General features: G+C 36.2%; 1 protein-coding gene across 2 annotated transcripts; it reads left to right on the top strand.

Moving 5' to 3' along the window:
• Positions 1 to 1027: 1027 nt before the first annotated feature.
• LOC131024660 (uncharacterized) lies at positions 1028 to 21791 on the top strand. 2 transcript variants are annotated; one of them, XM_057954177.1, is made up of 23 exons: positions 1028 to 1437; positions 1889 to 2936; positions 3616 to 3731; positions 6433 to 6641; positions 7655 to 7774; positions 8865 to 8969; positions 9094 to 9219; positions 9919 to 9974; positions 10100 to 10199; positions 11278 to 11395; positions 11566 to 11775; positions 12054 to 12378; positions 12980 to 13073; positions 13988 to 14096; positions 14185 to 14453; positions 14538 to 14662; positions 15035 to 15269; positions 16099 to 16287; positions 16665 to 16948; positions 18118 to 18331; positions 18402 to 18641; positions 19930 to 20012; positions 21353 to 21791. In XM_057954177.1, the coding sequence occupies exons 2-23, from the start codon at positions 2080 to 2082 to the stop codon at positions 21510 to 21512; spliced, it is 4344 nt and encodes a 1447-aa protein (XP_057810160.1). In that variant the 5' UTR covers positions 1028 to 1437; positions 1889 to 2079; the 3' UTR covers positions 21513 to 21791. The 2 variants fall into 2 exon arrangements, with proteins under 2 accessions (XP_057810160.1, XP_057810154.1); XM_057954171.1 differs by having other exon boundaries at positions 1029 to 1437; positions 8865 to 8993.
• Positions 21792 to 22333: the final 542 nt, after the last annotated feature.

Here is a 22333-nt window from a genome sequence, read left to right as displayed (position 1 = left end):
TATTGTTTACATTTAGTTTTAGTCATATCTGTTTACATTTAATTTTAGTCAATTTCGTAATTTAGATGTAGATTGTTTAAAGCCCTTTTTATTTCATCGAATTTGTCTTCAATTTTTTTTTAAATTTGATTTAATTTATTAATTTTTGGAACTATATATATATATATATATATTAATTTATTAATTTTTGGCCCGTTTTGGCCCGGCCCGCCCGGCGGCCCGTATAGGGCCAGGCTGGGCTTCATTGTTCGAGGCCCGCTGAAATTTTGGGCCGGCCCGACCCGGCCCAAAAAATTGCCTAGGCCCGCTGGGTTGGGCCGGGCCGGCCCGGCCCGCAAGGTTTGACAGCCCTACCCGAATGTAAGGAATACATGACGAATACCGATACCAAGCTCGATCGAATGATCGAGTTGTATGACTCAAAGAATGCCCTAAAGAGGGAGATCCACGACGATCAGATCTTATTCATGAAGACCTCCGACATAACATCAGAGCAGCTAGAAATCCACATGCAACGGGTGATGGCGATTCTAGCTCGACAAAGGGGTGGTGGAAATTAGCTAGTTTTTTAAAAGTAATTTTTAATTATGTCTTTAGTTTTTTTTTAGTTTTTTTTTAATGTAATTTTTAGGGATTTTTAATTAATGAAATCTAATTTGAAGTAATTATGTTATTTAAATTGGTGCAATTTAAATTAAATGACAAATGCAAAAATCAAAACTAAAGAGAATGAGTAAGCACGATGTGAGGTGTTTACTCATAAGTGATCTCCACTCCATTGAGTAATGAGTTACTCAATCAATGTGAGTGCTCTTAGTTTGTTCTGGTGTTTTTCCTTGGTGATGTTTATTTTATCTTCGGATGTAGTTACTTTGGGCTATATTGTTGAAAAAAAAAAAAACTACTTAAGGATATGTTAATTAAAGGCATACTAAAAAATTTGGACACATAATATAATTGATTATGATTAAAATTTAAAATATATGGAGCGATTACAGCTCAGCAGATAGATCTCAAACCGGAATCCAGCGATGCAAGTATTTTGGCTTTCGGACTCTCTTTTCTCTCTCTACTCCACTCTCTCTCTCACTCCCACTGTGCTTACGACTCCCAACTAAAACAACTCTCCTTCCCCTTTCGCCATCCCTGTCGCCATCATCACACCCTTCCCCACCACCACCATTTTCGAACTGTAGTCATTCGTCTTACCCTAAAATTACACATTAAAATTAAATCAATGAGAAGGAGAGGCGCGACGCTGACTTCCAGAAGCTAATATACTTTTTATTTTTAATTTTAATTTTTTCGGAAAGGGAAATTTGAGGCGTGTTCGGAGTTCATAATTGTGGTCGGAGATTGTTATCTCGATTTATTTTGCTGGCCAATTCCGTTCTCTCAGTTCTCAGCTCTCATCACTCAACGTTCTGTGTGCGTATGGTATGATTACATGTGCCGGCATCTGCGAGATTGAACTACGTATAATTTAATTAGAGTGTATAAAATATTCGACGATAATTGAGTTTGTTTGAACTTTGGACAGCAAATGTGATTGCGTGAGTCTATGCATGCGTGTTTTACTGCGCTTTCATGTGCGCTTTCATTCTGCATTGCTTGTGCAGATGGGTCACTGTTATGATTGTACGAATACTCTGTTTACTTGCTTTAGCTTTTTCCACATATCTTGTCTGTAGAATTTTTGAGTTGTTTCGAGATTACAATGAAATTGAGTTATTTCATATCTTGGGCAAAATTGAATTGAGTGTCGGAGTCACCCTCATAAGGTGATAAACTAGCAAAGTGGTGGAGTAAATGTGGTCTTGGTGAGTCTAATACTTGATATCATACTACTGAGGTATGGCTAATACTCCTTGAGATGCGTTCACTGCAGGGAATGTTTCACATGAATCGATGAGCCACTGCAGAAGATTGCTTGGAAAATGAGTGGGGTGATTGTGGAATATCTATTTTTCTGATTCAGCATTGAATTGATTGATTCTAAGAGCAGCTATCAAGATCGATTCTTGTAGGAATCTTGGCTCATTGATGTGTTAAATCAATATCGACACATTTTTTCATTGGATGGTCATGCTTCTACTGAAAAGTTGGTACTATATCTGCTGGTGTGTTTTGTGTGGATACCTCTGGGTACATGTTCTTTCTCACAGCTTGGAGTGGACTGAAGAACATGTCCTCAATTCGGACAGAGTGTCAGATCACAGTCTCTCATTTTTAGGTGGTGCAAATCGAGCCTATTCTATTACCAGATTACAAAAATCAAGATTTTCAAGGGAAGAAGACGATTTTGTTTCTTGTGAGGACTTGAAGGGTGTTGGGTCATTTAATATTAATAATACCTGTTTTCTCAATTCAAACCTGTATAGCAGTTCTAACATATATGTAGTTGGTGCTGGAAACCTAGAGATACTTCCTCATGTAGAAATTGTTTGTCCAATAGAAGGTTGTACAATAAGTTTCAATTTATCTGGCACTATAAAAGTTGGTCATAATGCAGCTGTAGTTGCTGGCACTGTGTTTTTTTCTGCTGCCAATCTGACTATGGAGCCTAATTCTTCTCTAAATACATCATCATTGGGTGGGTCACCACCTCATCAGACTAGTGGAACACCTGTTGGCTATGATGGAGCTGGTGGAGGGCATGGTGGACGTGGTGCATCCTGTTTGAAAACCAATTTCTCGAACTTCTGGGGCGGTGATGTTTATGCATGGACCACCTTGTCTCGCCCATGGGCTTATGGAAGCAAGGGTGGTGGTACATCTGAAAACCACAAGTTTGGGGGAAGTGGTGGTGGACGTGTATGGCTTGAAATAACTGATACTCTCTACATGAATGGATCAGTATCTGCTGAAGGCGGGGATGGAGGATCACTAGGTGGTGGAGGATCTGGTGGGAGTATCTTAATACATGCTACAAAGCTGTGAGTAACATCCTGCTTGAATTGTTTAGTGAAATGCCACACTTGCGCACAGCTTAAGCCTAATAATAATAATAATAATAATGAAAAAGGATAACCTGGATCCCCTGCTGAATAGATATCTGAAATAGTGCCTTAATTTGAATTTGTATAACATACTGATTGATTTTGTTCATAAAGAATGAGGTCAAACTATTTGTCCTGGACATGTACAATTTTATAAACTGTTCTTTTGGCAAATTTTTACCTGGTCATGTTTTGTAATAGGGTAGTAGGGAATTGAAAAGACTCATCAGAACTGAAAACCACTACATTTATCGTCTATATGAAAGTGACTTCTGATTTGTAATTTGTGAAGACTATTGTACAAGATCTATCACAATTTAGTGTGAATATGTATCTGTTCTTTCCAGATCACATTTCCTATTAGAGGTCAGGAATTAATGTGGCCTTCTGTGTTGAAGCATTGACTTTCAGGGCCAAAACCTTGAACCTGAGAGGCCTTTATATTCTTGTCTGATCTGCTAAAACTAGACTGGTTGACCTATACTCTTACGATTTTCTTGCTTCTCCATAGATTAGAGCTTGATGTGTCTCTCCCATGGTGCTCGTTCTGGCTACTCTTTAACATAGAACTACTTTGAGTATAGTTTAAGTTAAGTAATGTGGTATTGCTGAACAGGAGGGGCTTCGGTGTCATAACTGCAGCTGGTGGGAAGGGATGGGGTGGAGGTGGAGGTGGAAGGATATCTCTTAACTGCTACAGCAAGCAAGAAGATGTAAAAATTACAGTGCATGGTTAGTGCTAATCTAGTTCTCCTTGTATTTTTAGTAATAGACCCCTAAGCAAAGTCCTTCGCTAATGCTTTATTCTTCTGCATGAGTAATTTCTTACATCCATCCCACTTTTCATGGTAATGTTTTTAATAGGGGTAATAGCGCCAAAATACATTGATTTCACACATTTCTGGTTTTGCACATAAACTTAAAATTTTGCCTCCAAATACATGAACTTTTTTTTTTTTTTTTTTTTTTTTTTTTTTTTTCCTGATTTTGCACACGATGAACATTTTTTACGAATGAATGTTGAGGTCGAAGTCGAAATTGTTTACGTAACTTAAATGGAATTCTTTCTAAATGGCGTAGTTGGATATTAGGTAAATTCCACTACAAGAATACAAAAATATATTAATGAATCATTCGCCGAAAATGTTCATCATGTGCAAAATCAAAAAGGAATAAAAGTTCGTATATTTGGAGGCCGAATTTAAGTTTATGTGCAATTTCAGAAATGTGTGAAAGTTCATGTATTTTGGTGCTATTAACCCTTTTTAATATTAAGTCTGAGGTTACCTACTTTTGAAACTACCAACTGTTGCAATTACTGTTAATTATTGCTCCTTTTACTGTCTTATATCCTCCAGCTCCTAGTCTTTTATTTTGTTTGGGCTGTTGCCATGCCTCCTTGCATTTTCAGCTCATCTATTTTAGTTCTCATTGTCCATTAAATAAGAATTAGATAAAATAATAGATGCATTTTCAATTGTTTTTTACAACACTGTGTACTCTTATAAATATTCCTCAACCTACACCACTTTCAGATTGAGATTATTTATCAGAAGTTCTTTTTTTTTTGGGCTTTTGTTTATTAACTTTGAAGAATAGAATTTGAACATTCATGACAATGACGAATTACTCTGAATCGAAATAATTTTCTGGCTTTGACTTTATAAGGCATCAGTTATTGCAAGCCCCTTTACGTGTTGAAAGCTTATAAACATTGAATATACAAAAGAAGATTCTAGAACAATTTTAACATCACCATGACATATAAAACCTTGAAGAATTTGTTACCAATATAATAATATCTTGGGTTAATCATATTTTGTGTCCCCAACTTTTAGCGTTTTCCAAAAAATGTCCCCAACTCAACTAACATTTTCTATTAAAAAACCCTTAACTTTTTGGAAAAGTTTGATTTATGTCCTGCTTTACGGAATCCGGCAACGGAATGATAGTCACCTTGCCAGATTCTTAGGTGGACATTTTTTCCACCTCACCCACTAAACGCCGTTGTTTCAAAAACAAAATAAATTAAAAATTCCACCTGAGAGAGAGAGAGAGAGAAAGAGAGGGGGGGAGAGAGAGAGAAAGAGACAGAGAGCAGAACTCACGAAGAGAGGGAGCAGAACTGAGTTCTTCTTAGATTGATTTTTATTTTTTAATAATTTTTTTATTTTTCATGAAACGATGTCGTTTAGTGGGTGAGGTGGAAAAAAAATCCACCTAAGAATCGGCGAGGTGACTCATCATTCTGTCGTTGGATTCTATGAAGAGGGACCTAAATCAAACTTTTCCAAAGATTGAGGGTTTTTTAGTAGAAAACGTTTGTTAGGGACATTTTAAAAAAAACGCTAAATATCTTAGATATTCATCTTTTGACTTGACTAGGTAAGTAATGTATTTTCCATTGTAATGTAACTAATATAGTAACATGTAACATTAGTAATATCATTTTCATCATTGCTTCAAATAATGTGGGCTTAACCTCCCTATTGTTGGATCAATGTCTTAGAGTCACCCTTCAAATAATGTTGGCTTAACCTCCCTATTGTTGGATCAATGTCTTAGAGTCATCCTGAGCATTTTGGATAGGGCCAAATGAGAAGTTATTCTTGAATATTGGTTACACCCAGTGATGTCTAGAGATTAACTAACATAAGCAAATAAGGGAAGGAAGGGTAGTGTAATGAAGGCTAAATGGAAGGTGACTTTGGATTTGGATACTTGCAATGAAATGTGGAGGATACACAATCTAATAACACCAAGTCAAAAAATGTAAGGCGGCTTTGGATACTTGCAACGAAATGTGGAAGACGAGCAATATAATGCATAACTTCATTATTTGGAAAAAACAAGAGAATTTACTTTATGACCCTGTAGAAAACAATTGAATTTCTTTAGGACTTTGTATGACGTGACATGCTTAGACTTTATTGCTAGAAGTCCAAGCCTTGCATCCTCGGAAACAACTGTCTCAGCCCGAAAATTCTTGGGTTTGCGAGACGCAATTGCCTATGAGTGGCATAAAATCTTCATCAGGCATAATCTGTTGTATATAATCAAAACTTCAGTCAAAGTTATGATATATGAACAAACCTTGGAGTTAATGAGATATGTTCAAATGCTAGAGGATTGCATACCGACTATTTGTTGGTTCCAAATGGGCTTGCTAGTTTCCTTGTCGTGTATATGAAAATATGCTGTGGAAGTAAAGCATCTCCCAAGCAGCTTGCTAGTTTCAGACATTTTATTGGAGTTCAGTGCTGTCCACATATGGAGGTTATAAAAACTAAACTATGTTTGTAAGCAGAATTAGCACAAATGATGTCAAAATCTAACCACAAGTTCATACAGATTGTCCATATTCATATCATTTTCATCTTCATAGGTTTGTTGCGAGGGTTAACCTTGTGTATATCTGTCTTATTTGTGGCAGGTGGATTTAGTGTTGGGTGTTATTGGAATTGTGGTGCAGCTGGCACTTATTTCGATGCATCCGTACTGAGTTTACGAGTTGGCAATGACAACTTGACAACAGAAACGGAAACTCCCTTATTGGATTTTTCTACGAGCCCACTGTGGACAAATGTTTATGTTGAGAACAATGCAAAAGTTTTAGTGCCTCTCCTCTGGACAAGAGTTCAGGTCTACAATCATCTCTTTTTCCTATATAAAAGTTTGACTTGTGTGTATCCCTGACACATATAGGACATATTACCTCAACAAAATGTTGCAGACACAACAATACATGCACGTAGACATGTTGGCATCATTTAGAAACATTTCTGACTAATGCAATCAGTAACAAATGTTTAGAATCCTAGACTTCTGACATTTGTAAAATAACAGGTCAATGTTCATCAGTCTGGTCGAAGTTAACTGGCAATGATGTTCCATCAAATCATCTGTATAATTATTTTATGAGAAAGACAATGGAGTACTCGGCTTTTTATGCTATATAAAATGCAGCATGTGTAGGACCTTTTCTTGGTATTTAGAAAATCTTCTACATGTTTTTTCAATAGCAAAATAGGTACACTAATCTCCTTTTCCTTCATAAAAGTTTGTCTTGCACATCGACCAAATGTGAACATCCCTACTCTGCATATATGCATAGTTCAACTCTTGTGTTCAACCATATGGACTATGAATCGCAATGGTCATATGATTCTTGGTTGTATTTCTAATGTATGTGCAAATCGCTTGGTTGTATTTATAGTGTATATGTGAGTCGCTGCTGATTAATTGACAATAATGTGGTTGCAATCCCAGAACATATTCTGTTAAATATTCACTTATGCACCGAAAGGCATTCAGGTCTATCAAGACAGCCAACATTGTCGCTGGAGATCCCAAATACATATTGTTGCCACAACTGGCACTTGCAAGTTTAGAAACCTGTGGTTCTTGTTAACTTATTGCAATCAATCAATTTAAGTACAATTAATGAATCTCTGCTGCACAATCTTGAAGACTTTTTATTTACTGTTTAGTGAGATTTCCCAGTTTTGACTGGTCATTGGTTGTTGTTGTTGTTGTTTTTCTTTTTCTTGCCAAATGTTTGAGTTGCTGCTCCATGAGCTAAGAAAATATTTGAACTGAACTGTATTTTTTCTGGGAATAACCCTTGATGATGTCTTGGAACTTTCCATTTGAAGGTGAGAGGGCAGATAAGCTTGTATTGTAAAAGCAGCATCATTTTTGGGTTGTCTGACTATCCTGTCTCAGAATTTGAACTTGTTGCAGAGGAACTTCTAATGAGCGATTCCATTATAAAGGTATAACATTTTTTCTTGTACTATTTGCCTGCCTCTCCGCGCTATAGTTTTCTAGTACTAATAATTTGTAGTTTTGGAAATATGAGCTCTGTGCTAGATATTTTTACATGTGAAAACAGCTTTCTTAAACATACATATTTTCTGCTTCATACTATAATGAAAGAGTATAAGGCAACTTTACTTGTGAAGGGAAAACTATTGGTACAGTATGAAGTGGGGCAAGCCCTCAGTTATACTGGATAGTTTGCTAGTTATTTTAATTCTATTGAGTAATTTATCGATTCTCCTATCTGGAAATATTTGGGGCACTCAAACAGATCTCATTAGTTCAGATTTACATCAGCCATAAAGTGCAACATGTTCGAGTTCATAATGTTTTGTGAAGAGGAAATTTTTGGTTGGTATGAAGTGGATGGTAGCCCTCAGTTAAAGTAAATATTCATGTTAGTTGTTTTAAATCTATTGAGTGATATCTTGATCCTCATATGGTAACATTGGGGGCAATAAAAATTTACGGATCTCATTATTTTATATTAACCACTACCATAAGGTTCAAACATGCTCGGGTTAATAGCCTTTTGTTTTGTGCCCAAGATTCTGTTTGAAGGTCTGGTGAGATTATTTATTTTTGGAGGTCAAGTTGGATGAACCACATACTTCTCTAGTATCTGAGATATTGACTGCTACCATTCAAGTGCACAATTAAACTGGAGGGATTGTTTTAAGAGTGACATTAGTAGACATGGTTCTTCTGAAGTATAGCGAACATACCGAAAACTATGTTTGAAAAAGGTTCTTTTTATCCATCTTCCCCTTTAGCATGTTCAAACAGAGTCCTATGTTTTCAATACAAAGATAATTAGCATGGAGCTCCATTTTATTAATATTATTTTCATTTTTCTATGACTGTTCTTTAGATAGTATTGCAGGAAGTTCCATAATATAAATGAAAATAACTGTACATGTTAAATTGTCTGACTTAAAACATCAGATGAACCAGCATGCATCACCTCTGTCTCGCACCATTTGTTGATGCCGGTCTCTATAATAGTCATATATTCATAATTTCTGTGTTTTCTACCTCTACTAGGTTTATGGAGCTCTTAGAGTATCGGTTAAAATGTTACTCATGTTGAACTCGCAAATCCAAGTTGCTGGTGGAGGAAACGCTGATGTCGCTACATCTATCCTTGAGGTCAGAAATCTTGTTGTTCTTAAGGTAATATCTACTTATCAAAAAACTGCAAATGTTGGCTTTATTAGAAGATTATTTTTAATGAGGCTTTAATTCACTGTTTCCCCTTGGTGGCACTTGGCAGGACAACTCTGTGATCTGTTCAAATGCAAACTTGGCTCTATACGGGCAAGGACTGTTAAAACTAACTGGTGAAGGTGATGCAATCAAAGCCCAGAGACTATCGTTGTCGTTATTCTATAATATTACTGTAAGATATCCATTAAAGAAAAAACTTCTCTACTTTATTCTTTCTCCAAGTTTTGTTCCATAGACGACAAGGCCTAAGATCAGGGTAGTACATTTTGTTTATTATCTTGTGATGTACAAATTGATTTTACCTCCGCTCCCAATAAAGACATCTCTGTGCTATTAGCTCTTATAACACTGTCATTATTTTAGAATGTTTGAATAGCACTTCAATATCTACTCACTATATGTATAGGTTTTCTGACATTGGCTAAAACTGTTCCTTTAGAAATGCCAGAAGTCTAAGCTTTTTTCACCAAAATTGACATTTACATGATGCCGAAGTCTTCAGTTCTTTCCACAGAAGCTGAGATGTACCTTATGTCTTCGTAGAACAAATAAATTTCCTTGCATAAGAAAAGGATAAAATATAGCTCTAGAGAAATTACATTCTTTTCACCAGAATTGACATTTACTTACATGATGCCAAAGTCTTTAAGTTCTTTCTACAGGAGTTCCTCATGTACTTTTCTCTACGTGGAACAAATAGAGCTCCTTGCATCAGAAAAAGGAAAAAAATATAGCTCTAGATGTTCTTTGCTTTAGAAATTGACAGCATTCTTCTTTTTTTGCTGCTCTCTCATTTTTGTTGATTGTCATTCTGCTTTGCTTGATGGACCTTCAAACATTTTTCTCATATCACTAAACTTTCGCGTGGTAGGTTGGCCCAGGTTCCTTACTTCAAGCTCCCTTGGTTGATGATGATAGTACAGGCTTGTGAGTAGATCGGACATCTGTAATACCTTATACATAATGATTTCTTTTTATATTTTCTACATAAATGATTTCTTTTTATATTTCTATATGGACAAATGACATCATCTTCTGTTGACCTGAAATAGGGTGACTAAATCTCTTTGTGAGAGTCCAACATGCCCTGTGGATCTGATAATTCCACCAGATGATTGTCATGTTAATTATACCCTGTCCTTCTCCATGCAAGTAAGTTAGATATCTTGTAAATGCCTCCGCATCTCTTGAGAGTTTATCTAACCATCAAGGAAATTAAAAATATCTTTGAATATGTATTTTTTTTGTAGGAAAGTGTTTAATTTTTTTTTTTGATGAAATTACATTATAAATAATACAAACCACACACACACCCCACCTAGTGGTTATTGTGGCCGAGAGTATTCGAACCTGTGACCTCTTGGACAACAGGCAACCACCCCAACCACTAGGCCATCCCAAGGGGACTGTTTAATTTATTTTTGGTTATAAGCATTGTGGTCTAATTGATCGATCCTTTGGATGCTTTTGCTCCAAAGCTTTAGCCATGTAGTTGAGGGGGAATCTGAAGAAACTCCTTTTTTTTTGTGCCACGGACATAGTTGAAATCATCTAGATTCAACCAAGTAATTCTTTTTTTTTTTTTTTTATAAATTAACAGTATTAAATAAAAAATTTACAGGCCGCGCCACAGGGGACTCGAACCCAAGACCTTTAGCCTTAGGCATTAACCCCTTACCGCTTGGCCAACACACGCACACTCAACCAAGTAATTCTTGCTTCCATGTATTAGCATGGGATAACTATAATTTCAGAGAATTTATTTAGATGCTTAAGAATCCACATTTCTCCTGAAAATGTTTAGTATTTTCATGTTCTATTTTCCTTCCATTTTCCTTTTTCAGGGAGCACAATCACTAGATCGTTGAATGCTTGTGGACGTAAGTGTTAAGAGTAAAGGAGAACAACTAGTGATTAAAAAGAACCCTAATTTAATATCACTGAATAACTGAATTAAAAGGAAACATAGACCTATCAGGAGAGGAACTCTCTCCTGTCCAAGCGCGCTGTGCTGCATTCCAGAGACCTGGAATCCTAGAAGTTCTTTCTTGTAAGGAAAAGGACCTCTTTTATTCAACTGAGCCATGCAAAGCCCATGTAGGATTAAACAACCTATTTAATAATTGAACAGAGAAAATAAAAGAACAGAAAATAGCATTAGGTATGCACCCTCATGTAAACCATGTTATATTATTAATTGTTGACAAATTCTGACTGTTATATTTTATAGGTATGTCGTGTTGAGGATATTCTGGTGAGTGGGGTTATTAGGGGAAGTATTGTTCACATTCACAGGGCAAGAACTGTTATTGTGGACACTGTTGGCATGATAACTGCATCAGCATTAGGTATATATATTCTACAATCTGGTGTCATTCTGAATGTTAGTTGCATTCTGAATGCTGCCTTCCAGTTTCATGCATTTCCATTGTAGTGTATAGTTCAAGTTTATGTGGCCATCTTTTCAGCTAAGCATTCTATATATGAGATTGAGTTTTTCTTATGGCATGCCATCCAGGTTGTAAGACTGGTATTGGTAAGGGAAATTACTCAAATGGAGCTGGTGGTGGTGCTGGACATGGTGGGAGAGGGGGATCTGGAATTTTCAATGGGATCCTTAGTGAAGGCGGTCAGAGATATGGCAGTGCCGATCTTCCTTGTGAATTGGGTAGTGGAACTGAGGGTCGTAATCAGTCTGATGGATATGTGGCTGGTGGTGGATTAGTAGGTTAGTATTTTAAGTAGCTGTTATATTTGAGTATTGCAAATGTTTGATTTTCTTGTGATAATTTATGTGTTGACAAGTGAAATATGTTGATTGCAATTTAAAATTTTGCTTCTGGAAGTTATTGCTCTATGCTAAAGATAAAATGTTTTTATTCTTGTTGCTTTATTCATACTCTCCTTAATTAGTCTAGTTCACAAAAATATGATACACAGCTCCTTTATCTTTATCCTTTAACTGGAGTATGGTGACCTGTGTTCCTGTTTCATGCTTTATGGTAGTGATTGGGTCCAGGCAGTGGCCGCTTCTCAGGCTGGATAATTATGGGTTTATCAGTGCTGATGGTCAAAGTTGTCATAAGTCAACTCGCAATAGTAATGGTACTCTAATAGGTGGACTTGGTGGAGGTTCTGGTGGGACCATCCTTCTTTTCCTTCAAACTGTTTCACTTGTAGAAAACTCCTCCTTATCAGCTGTTGGAGGCTATGGTGGTGCTTTAGGGGGTGGGGGTGGTGGGGGTGGAAGAATCCATTTTCACTGGTCTAAGATAGCAGCTGGAGAGGAATATGTTCCACTTGCTTTTGTCAATGGTGCTATCGACTACAGGTATGCTAATGTTCTGATATTGCATGGATATACAACTCTGATTTGATTTTGGTGCTAACTGATTCTGTGCTGACTTCAAACTAGCTACTATCTCTATCGAAACTGTTGTTTATTTCTTAATTGGTGTGTCCTTGGACATGAATATTATTTGGCTAACAGTATGCTCTTTATCTTTTATCTCCTATAGCTTTTTAATTTCATTGGAAATTCCTAGGAAAGGGATGCCAGAGAGCGTATGATCTAGCAGCACGTTTATATTAAATGCTGATCCATTTTTGTGCAGTCTATCATTAGTCAAATTAAATAAAAGAATCTCATGCAGGTAGGCACTTTAGACATACTATGCTTGATTTCTTCTCTTCAGGTCAAACATGATGTGGCTCTTATGTGTTCCTTGGTTTGCTAGCTGGGTAATTCTGTATGTACTCCTTAATGTGTTTATTTTACTCATTGTGGATAAGCATGTGGATTTTCAATATTACTGTCATTCCCTACTTAAATAATATGTAGGGGCAATGATAACCAAAGCAGACATTGCGAGCATTTGAATGAAAAAAATGCATATTGTAGCAACATAACAAATCTGTTCATTTTGTTCCAGTGGAGGTGCTGGGAGTGGAGCTGGTCTTCACGGGGAGAAGGGCACAATTACTGGAAAGAAGTGCCCTAAAGGCTTGTATGGTACATTCTGTACAGTATGTTCCATGCTCTCCCTTTTCTGATATAGCTTTGGGCTGGTTGAACTTCTATTAGTTAAAGGAGAATGAAACCAAGTAGTAAAGGACAGACATATGCAACAGAAAAGCACTCTTTAATGTGGTGGACATTTCATTTTGGCCTTTTTTTTCATGAATATCTCATTATGTTTATATGTTTGCTAATACTACTAGGAGCATAACACATCTTTTATTTTTTTGAGAGAAATAATGTCATATATAAAAGAAAAAAGAGAAAAATCCTGTAACTCCTGGAGTGCACAAAGATTCACAATCAAGAGCTAGGCCTCGTTAAAACTTCTCCCGCGGAAACTCAGTGCAAAAAACACGAGAGAGGAAAAAGAGTATCCGTCTGGAGAACTATTGAAGAAAAGACAACAACAACAAAAAAACCATCAATTCTCCTCGAATTCTCCATGGTGGTTTGGCTTTCTTCCTTTTCACCTTATAGTAAGTTCACCTTTACAACATAGAAAAGTGGACATACTCTTGATCCAATACTGATCCAAATCATCCAATTGATGGTGGCATCATTGATTGGAGATATGAAGATGGTAATCATTCTTCTGTAGCTGCCTTATGTGACTTATCTTCTTTGTAGTCTTCCTGAGAGGCTTGATAGATGGTAGAGGTAAATTTTGTAGTCATGCTTGATTGGGAATGTGGGTACCAGGTTTGCTGTCTACAATAAAATTCCAATTAATCATGTGATTATGTGATTAAAGGGTTGAGTAAAAGAAAATCGTTTCTGAATTAAAATGCAAGAAATAAGTCTCCATCCTAACCTATAGAACCACACATGGTATATCTATCCTGAATCGCCTATCTACTTCACTACTTAAAGTATTTATACCATTGTCTTTAAACATCCTTTTACTTGGTCGGTATTGTAGGAATGCCCTGTTGGAACATATAAAGATGATGAAGGATCAGATCCCAGTCTTTGCAAGCCTTGTTCTCTTGAACAACTTCCTATTCGTGCTAAGTTTGTATATATAAGAGGTATTGCGATTAATACGATACATTTATTCATCGAACATATCTTCATAAGTTTAGATCTACTTCTTTTACATGCCCTATTTTTCTGCAGGTGGAGTAACCCAGTCAAATTGTCCTTATAAATGCATATCTGACAAATATAGGACGAAAAACTGCTACACACCTTTTGAGGAGCTGATATATACGTTTGGGGGGCCCTGGCCCTTTGCCTTTCTATTGTTCTGTGTTGTCATGGTCCTATCCCTAGCATTAAATTCTCTCAGAATCAAAATTATTGGATCCGGATGCTCTTATGAGGGGGCAAACTCAATTGTGCATCATGACGATCAACGTTCTCCTTATCTTCTTTCATTATCTGAGGTGTGCATATTCTACTTCCTGCAGTGTAACTAGAGCCATGGCATGGTCAAGTTATGGTCCAAGTTGTGTCTGTTTATTTTCCAGGTTCGTGGTGCTAAGGCAGAAGAAACGCAGGGTCATGTGCATAGGATGTATTTTATGGGGCCCAATACATTTAGAGAACCCTGGCATCTTCCTTACTCACCTCCCACAGCAATATTTGAGATCGTGTAAGAATATTTCTTTTATTAATACTTTTTCATTCTAGTGCAAAAGAATTCTGCTATATGCTGAGAGATATTTTCACATTTCCAGATTGCTTTCCTATTTGGTTAACCAGATTTTAATGTGACATGTATGGTCCAGTTACAGCATTTTTAATATTCTCTTATTAGTTGTCTAAGTAATCTGAAAACCTAATTTCTTTTAATAATTCTTTCTATCCTGGGCAGGATTTGGTTATTCATTTTCGTGAATTTGGGGTTCAGGGTCTATGCCCTAAATAACTGACTTCATTCATACAAACTATATGGTCTTGATATCTTTCATGTTCCGGTTTGTGGATTCCTGTAGTCACTAGCCATATTTATTTGACAATGCAGGTATGAAGATGCCTTTAACAGATTCATTGACGAGATAAACTCTGTTGCTGCGTATGAATGGTGGGAAGGGTCAGTTCATAGCATACTTGCAGTCCTTGCATATCCTTGTGCCTGGTCCTGGAAGCAATGGCGTAGGAGAAAAAAGATTCATCGGCTTCAGGAGTTTGTTAAGTCTGAATATGACCACTCTTGTCTGCGCTCTTGCAGATCACGCGCTCTATATAAAGGAATGAAGGTCTTTTGGATAATCTCCGCGCTTATTTACATTTTAATTTGATTGATGTAGTTATATATATGAGTATGAGGGTATGTGTTGTGTCACTGTTGGAAAATAATGTCGTAAATTTACATCACAACCTTATGACACTATCCACCGTGACACAAAAAATGTTGCAAATTAGCTTTTGCGACATAAAAACTAGAGTTTGCAACAGATTTTCCATGTCGCAAAAGGTCGTCTTTCTTGTAGGGCCAAACAATATAAATTATAATTGGTCAATGGGGAAAATATTTTTCCTCCTGATGTTATTTTTATTAATGTAAACAATCTTGGTTACATATATCATATGAAGAAAAGAACTGGATGAAGTCTTTAGCTTCTGAACTTAACGTATATTAGATAGTATACAGCTCTGCACATAATAGACAAATATGTCTCGCAACTGGGTGGAGTAATAGCCTAGACAGTCACTGTTATTAGCAGTGGATTCATATATAACTGTGCCTACTTGGAGGGATTAGCCTAAACAAAATGGATGCATTTCTTCAAAGTTTTCCCATGAAAGGATTTACAAAAGGTAATACATTCCAACTACTAGAATACATAACAAAAAATCAGGCTTGTATTGCAGCTGTGTTAATTTCTCCTTCCCACACATAACTGAAGCACGAGAAAGGTGGCTGAAATCATTAGACATTCAATAAATACACGTGAAATTCTTAAATTTAAAAAACATGCAATAGAGGAAATCTCTGTTTACAAAAGTTGATTGAGCAGAAGAGGGTGACTGCATATGTACATGGAATGCTTATTGATCTTCTAACATGTGAAATTCTCTTTGCAGGTTGGGGCAACTCCTGATTTGATGGTTTCGTACATTGACTTTTTCCTTGGTGGTGACGAGAAACGAATAGACATGGTAGCTAGTATGCAGAAAAGATTTCCGATGGGAATTATTTTTGGAGGGGACGGAAGTTATATGTCTCCTTATAATCTGTACAATGATACATTATTGATGAACCTTATTGCTCAGGTAAATTTTAATGTTTCAATTTGCTGTTTCAGAATTGATAGGAGTTCGTGAAAGGAAAACATAGACGGGAACTGCTAATAAATTCCTTTTTGCCATTTTTTCCATTTTCAATGAAATATTCCTCAACACTTGTCAATGCTATTGAATAAATTTCAGAAAAATATTCAGAAACATTCTTCTCAGGATACAATGAAACTCAAGGAGATCTAGAGGAATTTTCTATTTTAAACACAGTCCAACTATTATAGCTTGATGTGATATGATGATGATGATGATGATGATAAATTTTGTGTAATGATTCCTTATTCTAATACTTCATAACATTAAAAGGATTTATGTGTACAGATTTCTCACCATACAAGATTTTCCAATTTCAGCATGCACCTGCATCTGTCTGGAATCGCTTTGTTGCTGGTTTAAATGCCCAGTTGAGAACTGTGAGACATGGATCTATCCGGACGGCTCTGGTTCCCGTTATCAATTGGCTGACTACTCACGGTAACCCCCAACTTGACTTTCACGGATCTAAAATCGAGCTGGGGTGGTTCCAAGCTACATCAAGCGGATATTACCAGTTGGGTATTTTAGTACTGGCTGGTGGTTGTTCTCTAAAAGATCTTCATCATTCCGAGTATATGGACAACTGTGATGCATCATCGAGGTAGTAAAGTTTGATTTGATATCAATTTATCCATTTTGCTTAGTTTAATGACATGTGTTTAAGAAGTGATGGTATAAATGACTCATTGGCCTTGTCCTAATGAAATGGGGTTGGTATTGCTCAGGGATTTTTTGTTATAAAATTGTTCTTTGTTGTCTCTTTAGCCGAGTGGGAATTGCGATACCCATTAGTGGTGAAAATTTTCAATTAGCCTTTTTAGTACTTCTCAGTAATATGCTTCATGTTTTTACCAACGGAGTTCATCTATGCTATTGAGAGGCCAAGTCATAACAGAACAGTCATCAACACTCCATGCTTCATATTTAGGATCTGTACTAGCAAGGGCAGCAGATAAAACATGATGTCGTTTTTCCTGAGATCCTAAGAACAACAGAAAAGCACGAGACCATAGCAGATAAATGGGAACCATTCAATTTAATGGTGGTTCCTAAGGCAGCAGATTTAGTGTAGGACATGATAAGAGAAAGGCAGAAAGCAAAACCCTAGGCAGAGCAGGAACAAATAGCAGCGGCGATGAAATAGAGCGCCGGCGGTTCGGAGAACAGACAGCAGAAACGGCAGAAACTAAAACCCTAAGCGACGACACACAGAAAAAATCAATGAAGAATTCATACCCACTCTGATACCATGTAGAATAGAATGGTAAAATAAGGAGACATAGGAGAGGAGAAGAATAGTTTATTATGTTCAGTATATAGAATACAAGATCCCCACATCTATATAGGGAAAAAAACTAGGGTTACAAGATAAATATGGAAACATATATACTAAATACTAAATATTCTACAACAAAACTAAAACTGTTTTGTGTGGTATCACAAAACAACCGGAGATATGCATTATTGTACATACTTTTGAAGTTGTATGCAGCTAATCTATCAAGTTTTCTGTTCCTTAGTAGTAATGGTACCGAGTCTCTGCATGCATTCAGCATGTAATTTTCAAGTGCCCTTTTCATCTCTGAGATGTTGATATGCTACTTCATTTGAATAGTAAATAGTAATGAAACTGTTTATATTAGTTTTCCCCTATTGCTATATGCTAGCTGAGTGCCTCAGAAATTATATCAGCACTATTTTTATCAGTAAGCATAGGTGAAGTTGTTTAGCCTTCCAGTTCCTGGTGGATCTCATTATTTCCACCTGCAGTTTCAGGAACTTCACTTCAGGAGCACAAAAGAGTTCAAAGCATTCAGAAGAGAGTCAAGTCTACACAAGTAGTTTGCTGTCCCGTAAAAAGATTACTAAGGGCTTCAATGGGGGTATTATAAATGAAGCTACCTTGAAATCACTAGGCTATAAAAGGGATTTTCTCTTCCCATTTTCTCTGTTGTTGCTGAACACCCGCCCTGTTGGCAGACAGGTATTGTAAGTCCGTGATATTTTTGTCAGTACAATGTTCACACTTTGACATTTGCTTACTTCTGTTTCAGGATACTGTACAGCTTTTGATTACCGTCATGCTCTTGGCTGACCTTTTCGTCACTCTCCTAATGCTCTTTCTGTTCTACTGGATAGCTCTAGGGGCTTTTGTTGCTGTGCTTTTAATCCTTCCTTTGTCATTGCTCTCGCCCTTTCCAGCAGGCTTGAATGCCTTATTCACTAATGGGCCTAGGAGAGTTTCACTTGCTCGTGTCTATGCCCTGTGGAATGCTAGCTCAATCTCAAACATTGTAAGTATTATGAACATTAACCTTTTACTTTCACCTAAGCAACAACACTTTGAATGAAAGGATAATGAAGGGAAGAAAAGCTAAGAGGGGTGTGGCATTTATCATTAGGTGACCATATGCTTCAGACTCCTGATTTAGATTGTAACTGATGCTGTGTGATATTATGAACATCAACTGAACAATAAATAAATGAAGATAGTGGATAGCAAAGAAAAAAGAGGGAATGCGCACTTATTTGAGCCAAGTGCCTACATATATTAGACTTCTAAATCTTTGTAAAAATCAATTAGAAAGTGGCCTTTCTTGATGCTTGAAAGACACCATTCGCTACTATTTTACTTCAGTCGAATTATCTTGTTTTATTGGCTTTGACTGCTTCTTGATCAACTAACCTATGATGATAGGACTTTGATTCTAGCAGGTTTCGGGATAGTATAGATTATCTTAACATGGTGCCCCGTGTTTCTGTATCTTGATATAGAAATTCCCAATCAACATTCCGTCACAAATTTGAAATATGTTAGATATGACTAAACATTTGGTAGTTCACATATTGTTAAGCTATTAGTGATAGTATTGTACATTTTGGATAAATGTTGTATAGTTTTAGACGTCAAAACATTTTCCCCGTATACAGAGAGAGAGAGATGGTTATTGCCAAGAAATTGTGCATGATTGTTATCTCTTTTGTAGTTGTATTCCACCTCATGATGTATTGACACATCTGCTGAACTAATGCCCAATCAACATTATGAAAGATGTTAGATATGACTAAACATTTGATAGTTCACATATTGTTTGGCTATTATTAATAGTATGGGGCATTTTGGATAAATGGTGTATAGTTTTAGAGGTGTCAAAACATTTTCCCTATATATATGTAGCGAGAGAGATGGCTATTTCCAAGGGCAACAGAAATACAGAATTATGGTTCAAAAAGAAATTTCTGCAGAAAAAGTGATACTCCCTCTGTCCCCCAAAATTATGCATACCTTTCCTTTTTGGTACGTCCCTCAAAATTATGCATACCCTATTTTTGGACACTACCCCATATATAATTCTTACAATTTTATCCTTTTAACTTACATTATTTACTCATAATCTACTTAACAATACCCTCAATGTGGGACCCTTTCTCCACTATCATTACTACAAACAGCTTTTTATTAAAACTTGTGCCGGAGTTAACCATGCATAATTTTGGGGGACGGAGGGGGTATATTTTTTAGCTTTACCTTAGGGTGGCTGCTTTCAGTTGTTTAATTGTACCATTTTGTGAGCTTTGCAGGTTGTGGCATTCATCTGCGGCCTGATTCATTACATCATCACTACAGTGAAGTCCCAGGCAGAGACAAATGCTTGGCCTTCAAGGTAACTTCTTTTGAAAAATGTTGTATCACGAGAAGATTATTTTACCATGTTTGTTGGGGTTTTATTTGGTTACTTTACTACATCACACCAAGCTTTTAAATTATTTATTTTGTTAGTTTCAAAAACTGCCCTCAAGATTAACATGTTTATTCTAAGAAATGAATAAAAAATTCTAAACTATAAAAATGTCTCCCATGACATTTCTTTCTGTCGTAAAATTACACATTTGGGGTTGTATTTATATGACAACTAAAATCTCAAGGGGTGGTTTTCAAACATACTGAGCTTTCTCACCTCAAAGCTGACCAGATCTTCATATATTAGTATGATTTTCCATGGTGTACATGTGCATTACATGAAGGGTTAATTGCCTATAAATACACAAATTATACCCAAATTCCAATTTTTAACCAAATCTGTTTTTTTAGTCAAAAAATACATGAACTTTATTTTGTTGGAAATTAACCTGAATTAGAATTTCGACCACACTTAAGCTTGCGTGGAAACCAAAAATTAATTATGTGGCATTTTGTATATTAGCTAGCTTGATGCGGACTGGAAGTAAGCTAAGTGACATTATCTTTGCAAATGTTGATCAGAAGTCAGTGTTTCAGAAGTCCAAGTTTCAGATGTTGTTGGTCAGAAGTCTGGTTCAGATTCAGAAGTAAGATGGTCAGATGGCCGTATCACTTCTGAGTTCTGGCCCTTTAAATCTTAAACGACCAAACAGACACCATGTAGATTGCCACTTAGCTCATAGCCAATTAATATACAAAATGCCATGTAATTATTTTACGGCTTCCACGTAGAATTAAGTGTGGCCGGAATTCTAATTTAAGCTAGATTCCAAAATATTAAAAGTTCATGTATTTTTGATGAAAATAGATTTGGTTAAAAACAGAAATTTGGGTATAGTTCGTATATTTATAGGCAATTAACCTTGCATGAATGATTGAAAGATGTAAATTTAAATATATGTATTTACACAATATGATGCAAATTATTCTTCCCATCAGGATTTTATGAAGTATATTTATTAAGAAAAAACTATTGATTGCTTGGCTTCATTTTTGGGGAAGAAATCTGCACAGCAGACTCCTTGAGACCAGTCTGTTCAATAAAAGAACAGTCGGAATCTGCATATTTTCACGTAATTAGTTTGATGATAGATACCATTTAACATTGAAAATGAAGCAAAACCTGTTAGTAAGACGTTTCCTCTCCAACCAATAATAGGTCGGGGGTTTGAGTCACCTAGTGGGGTTAAGTGTGTGAGTGTGATTTTATTTCTTTGGTAATAACAATTTTAATAAAGATACCATTTGACATTCTAATGGCAGGGAAGACGACACATGGTGGCTTTTGCCAACCATACTGATATTGATTAAAGTAGTGCAAGCTCGACTTGTTGATTGGAACATTGCTAACCTGGAAGTCAGGGACCTGTCTCTCTTCAGTCCTGATCCTGATACCTTTTGGGCATATGAATCAGGTTCTTGATTCAGCCATGGATAACTGCTTCTCTTCCTACCTCAGCACCACACTCTCACTGTACATATATATTCTTGCATGATGGAGAGCTCATTTTGTTTATGATACTAGTGTACATATTTGCTTATATTCTTGCTTGATGGAGAGGTTATTTTGTTTATGATGCTTGTGTACATATTTACTTTTGCAGTTGAGTTTTAGGCATGATAGAAAGAGCTAGTGACACCTTCTAAAAGGCAGTATGTAATTCTACTTTGATTAATTTATTTTTCATAGAAAATTTCTACATATTCCATGTTTCTTCTGTATCATTTGGTAAAGCGGTCTTAATATTGCTTCTTCAAGCCTCTAGCGTCTGAAATTTAAATGTACTGCCATTTGTTGAATGCGATAATCTACTATCTACTGTTTCTTTTACTGGATAAAAAGAAATTTTAAAGTTTCTGTCGTGCTAGACGTTTGACTTTAGGCATTAATTTCACTCTATTCTTAAGCCAACATATGCACACACTTTTATTGCTTTTGATATATACTAAGGTTAATTGGTTTAAAATACATGGAACTTTGATCCTTTTTTTATTTTACACGCGAGTTTTATTTTAATAGGAATTTATCACTGAATAACAATTCTCTAAATTGGGTTTGTGACATGGTGTGTTGATGTGGTGAATCAATAACCAAAAAGAATGTCTCCATATCATTTTTAAAATTTTAGAAATCTTCTTTATAATAGAATTAAACCTTAACCTATGCAGCATGCTTAGAACTATTTCATTTTAATAATTTACCATATATAATCTTCATCATTTATTAATTAATTAATTATTACG

The sequence above is a fragment of the Salvia miltiorrhiza genome, chromosome 1, assembly GCF_028751815.1.
Source record: "Salvia miltiorrhiza cultivar Shanhuang (shh) chromosome 1, IMPLAD_Smil_shh, whole genome shotgun sequence".
Taxonomy (NCBI): Eukaryota; Viridiplantae; Streptophyta; class Magnoliopsida; order Lamiales; family Lamiaceae; genus Salvia; species Salvia miltiorrhiza.
This window is presented reverse-complemented; position numbering and strand designations above follow the sequence as displayed.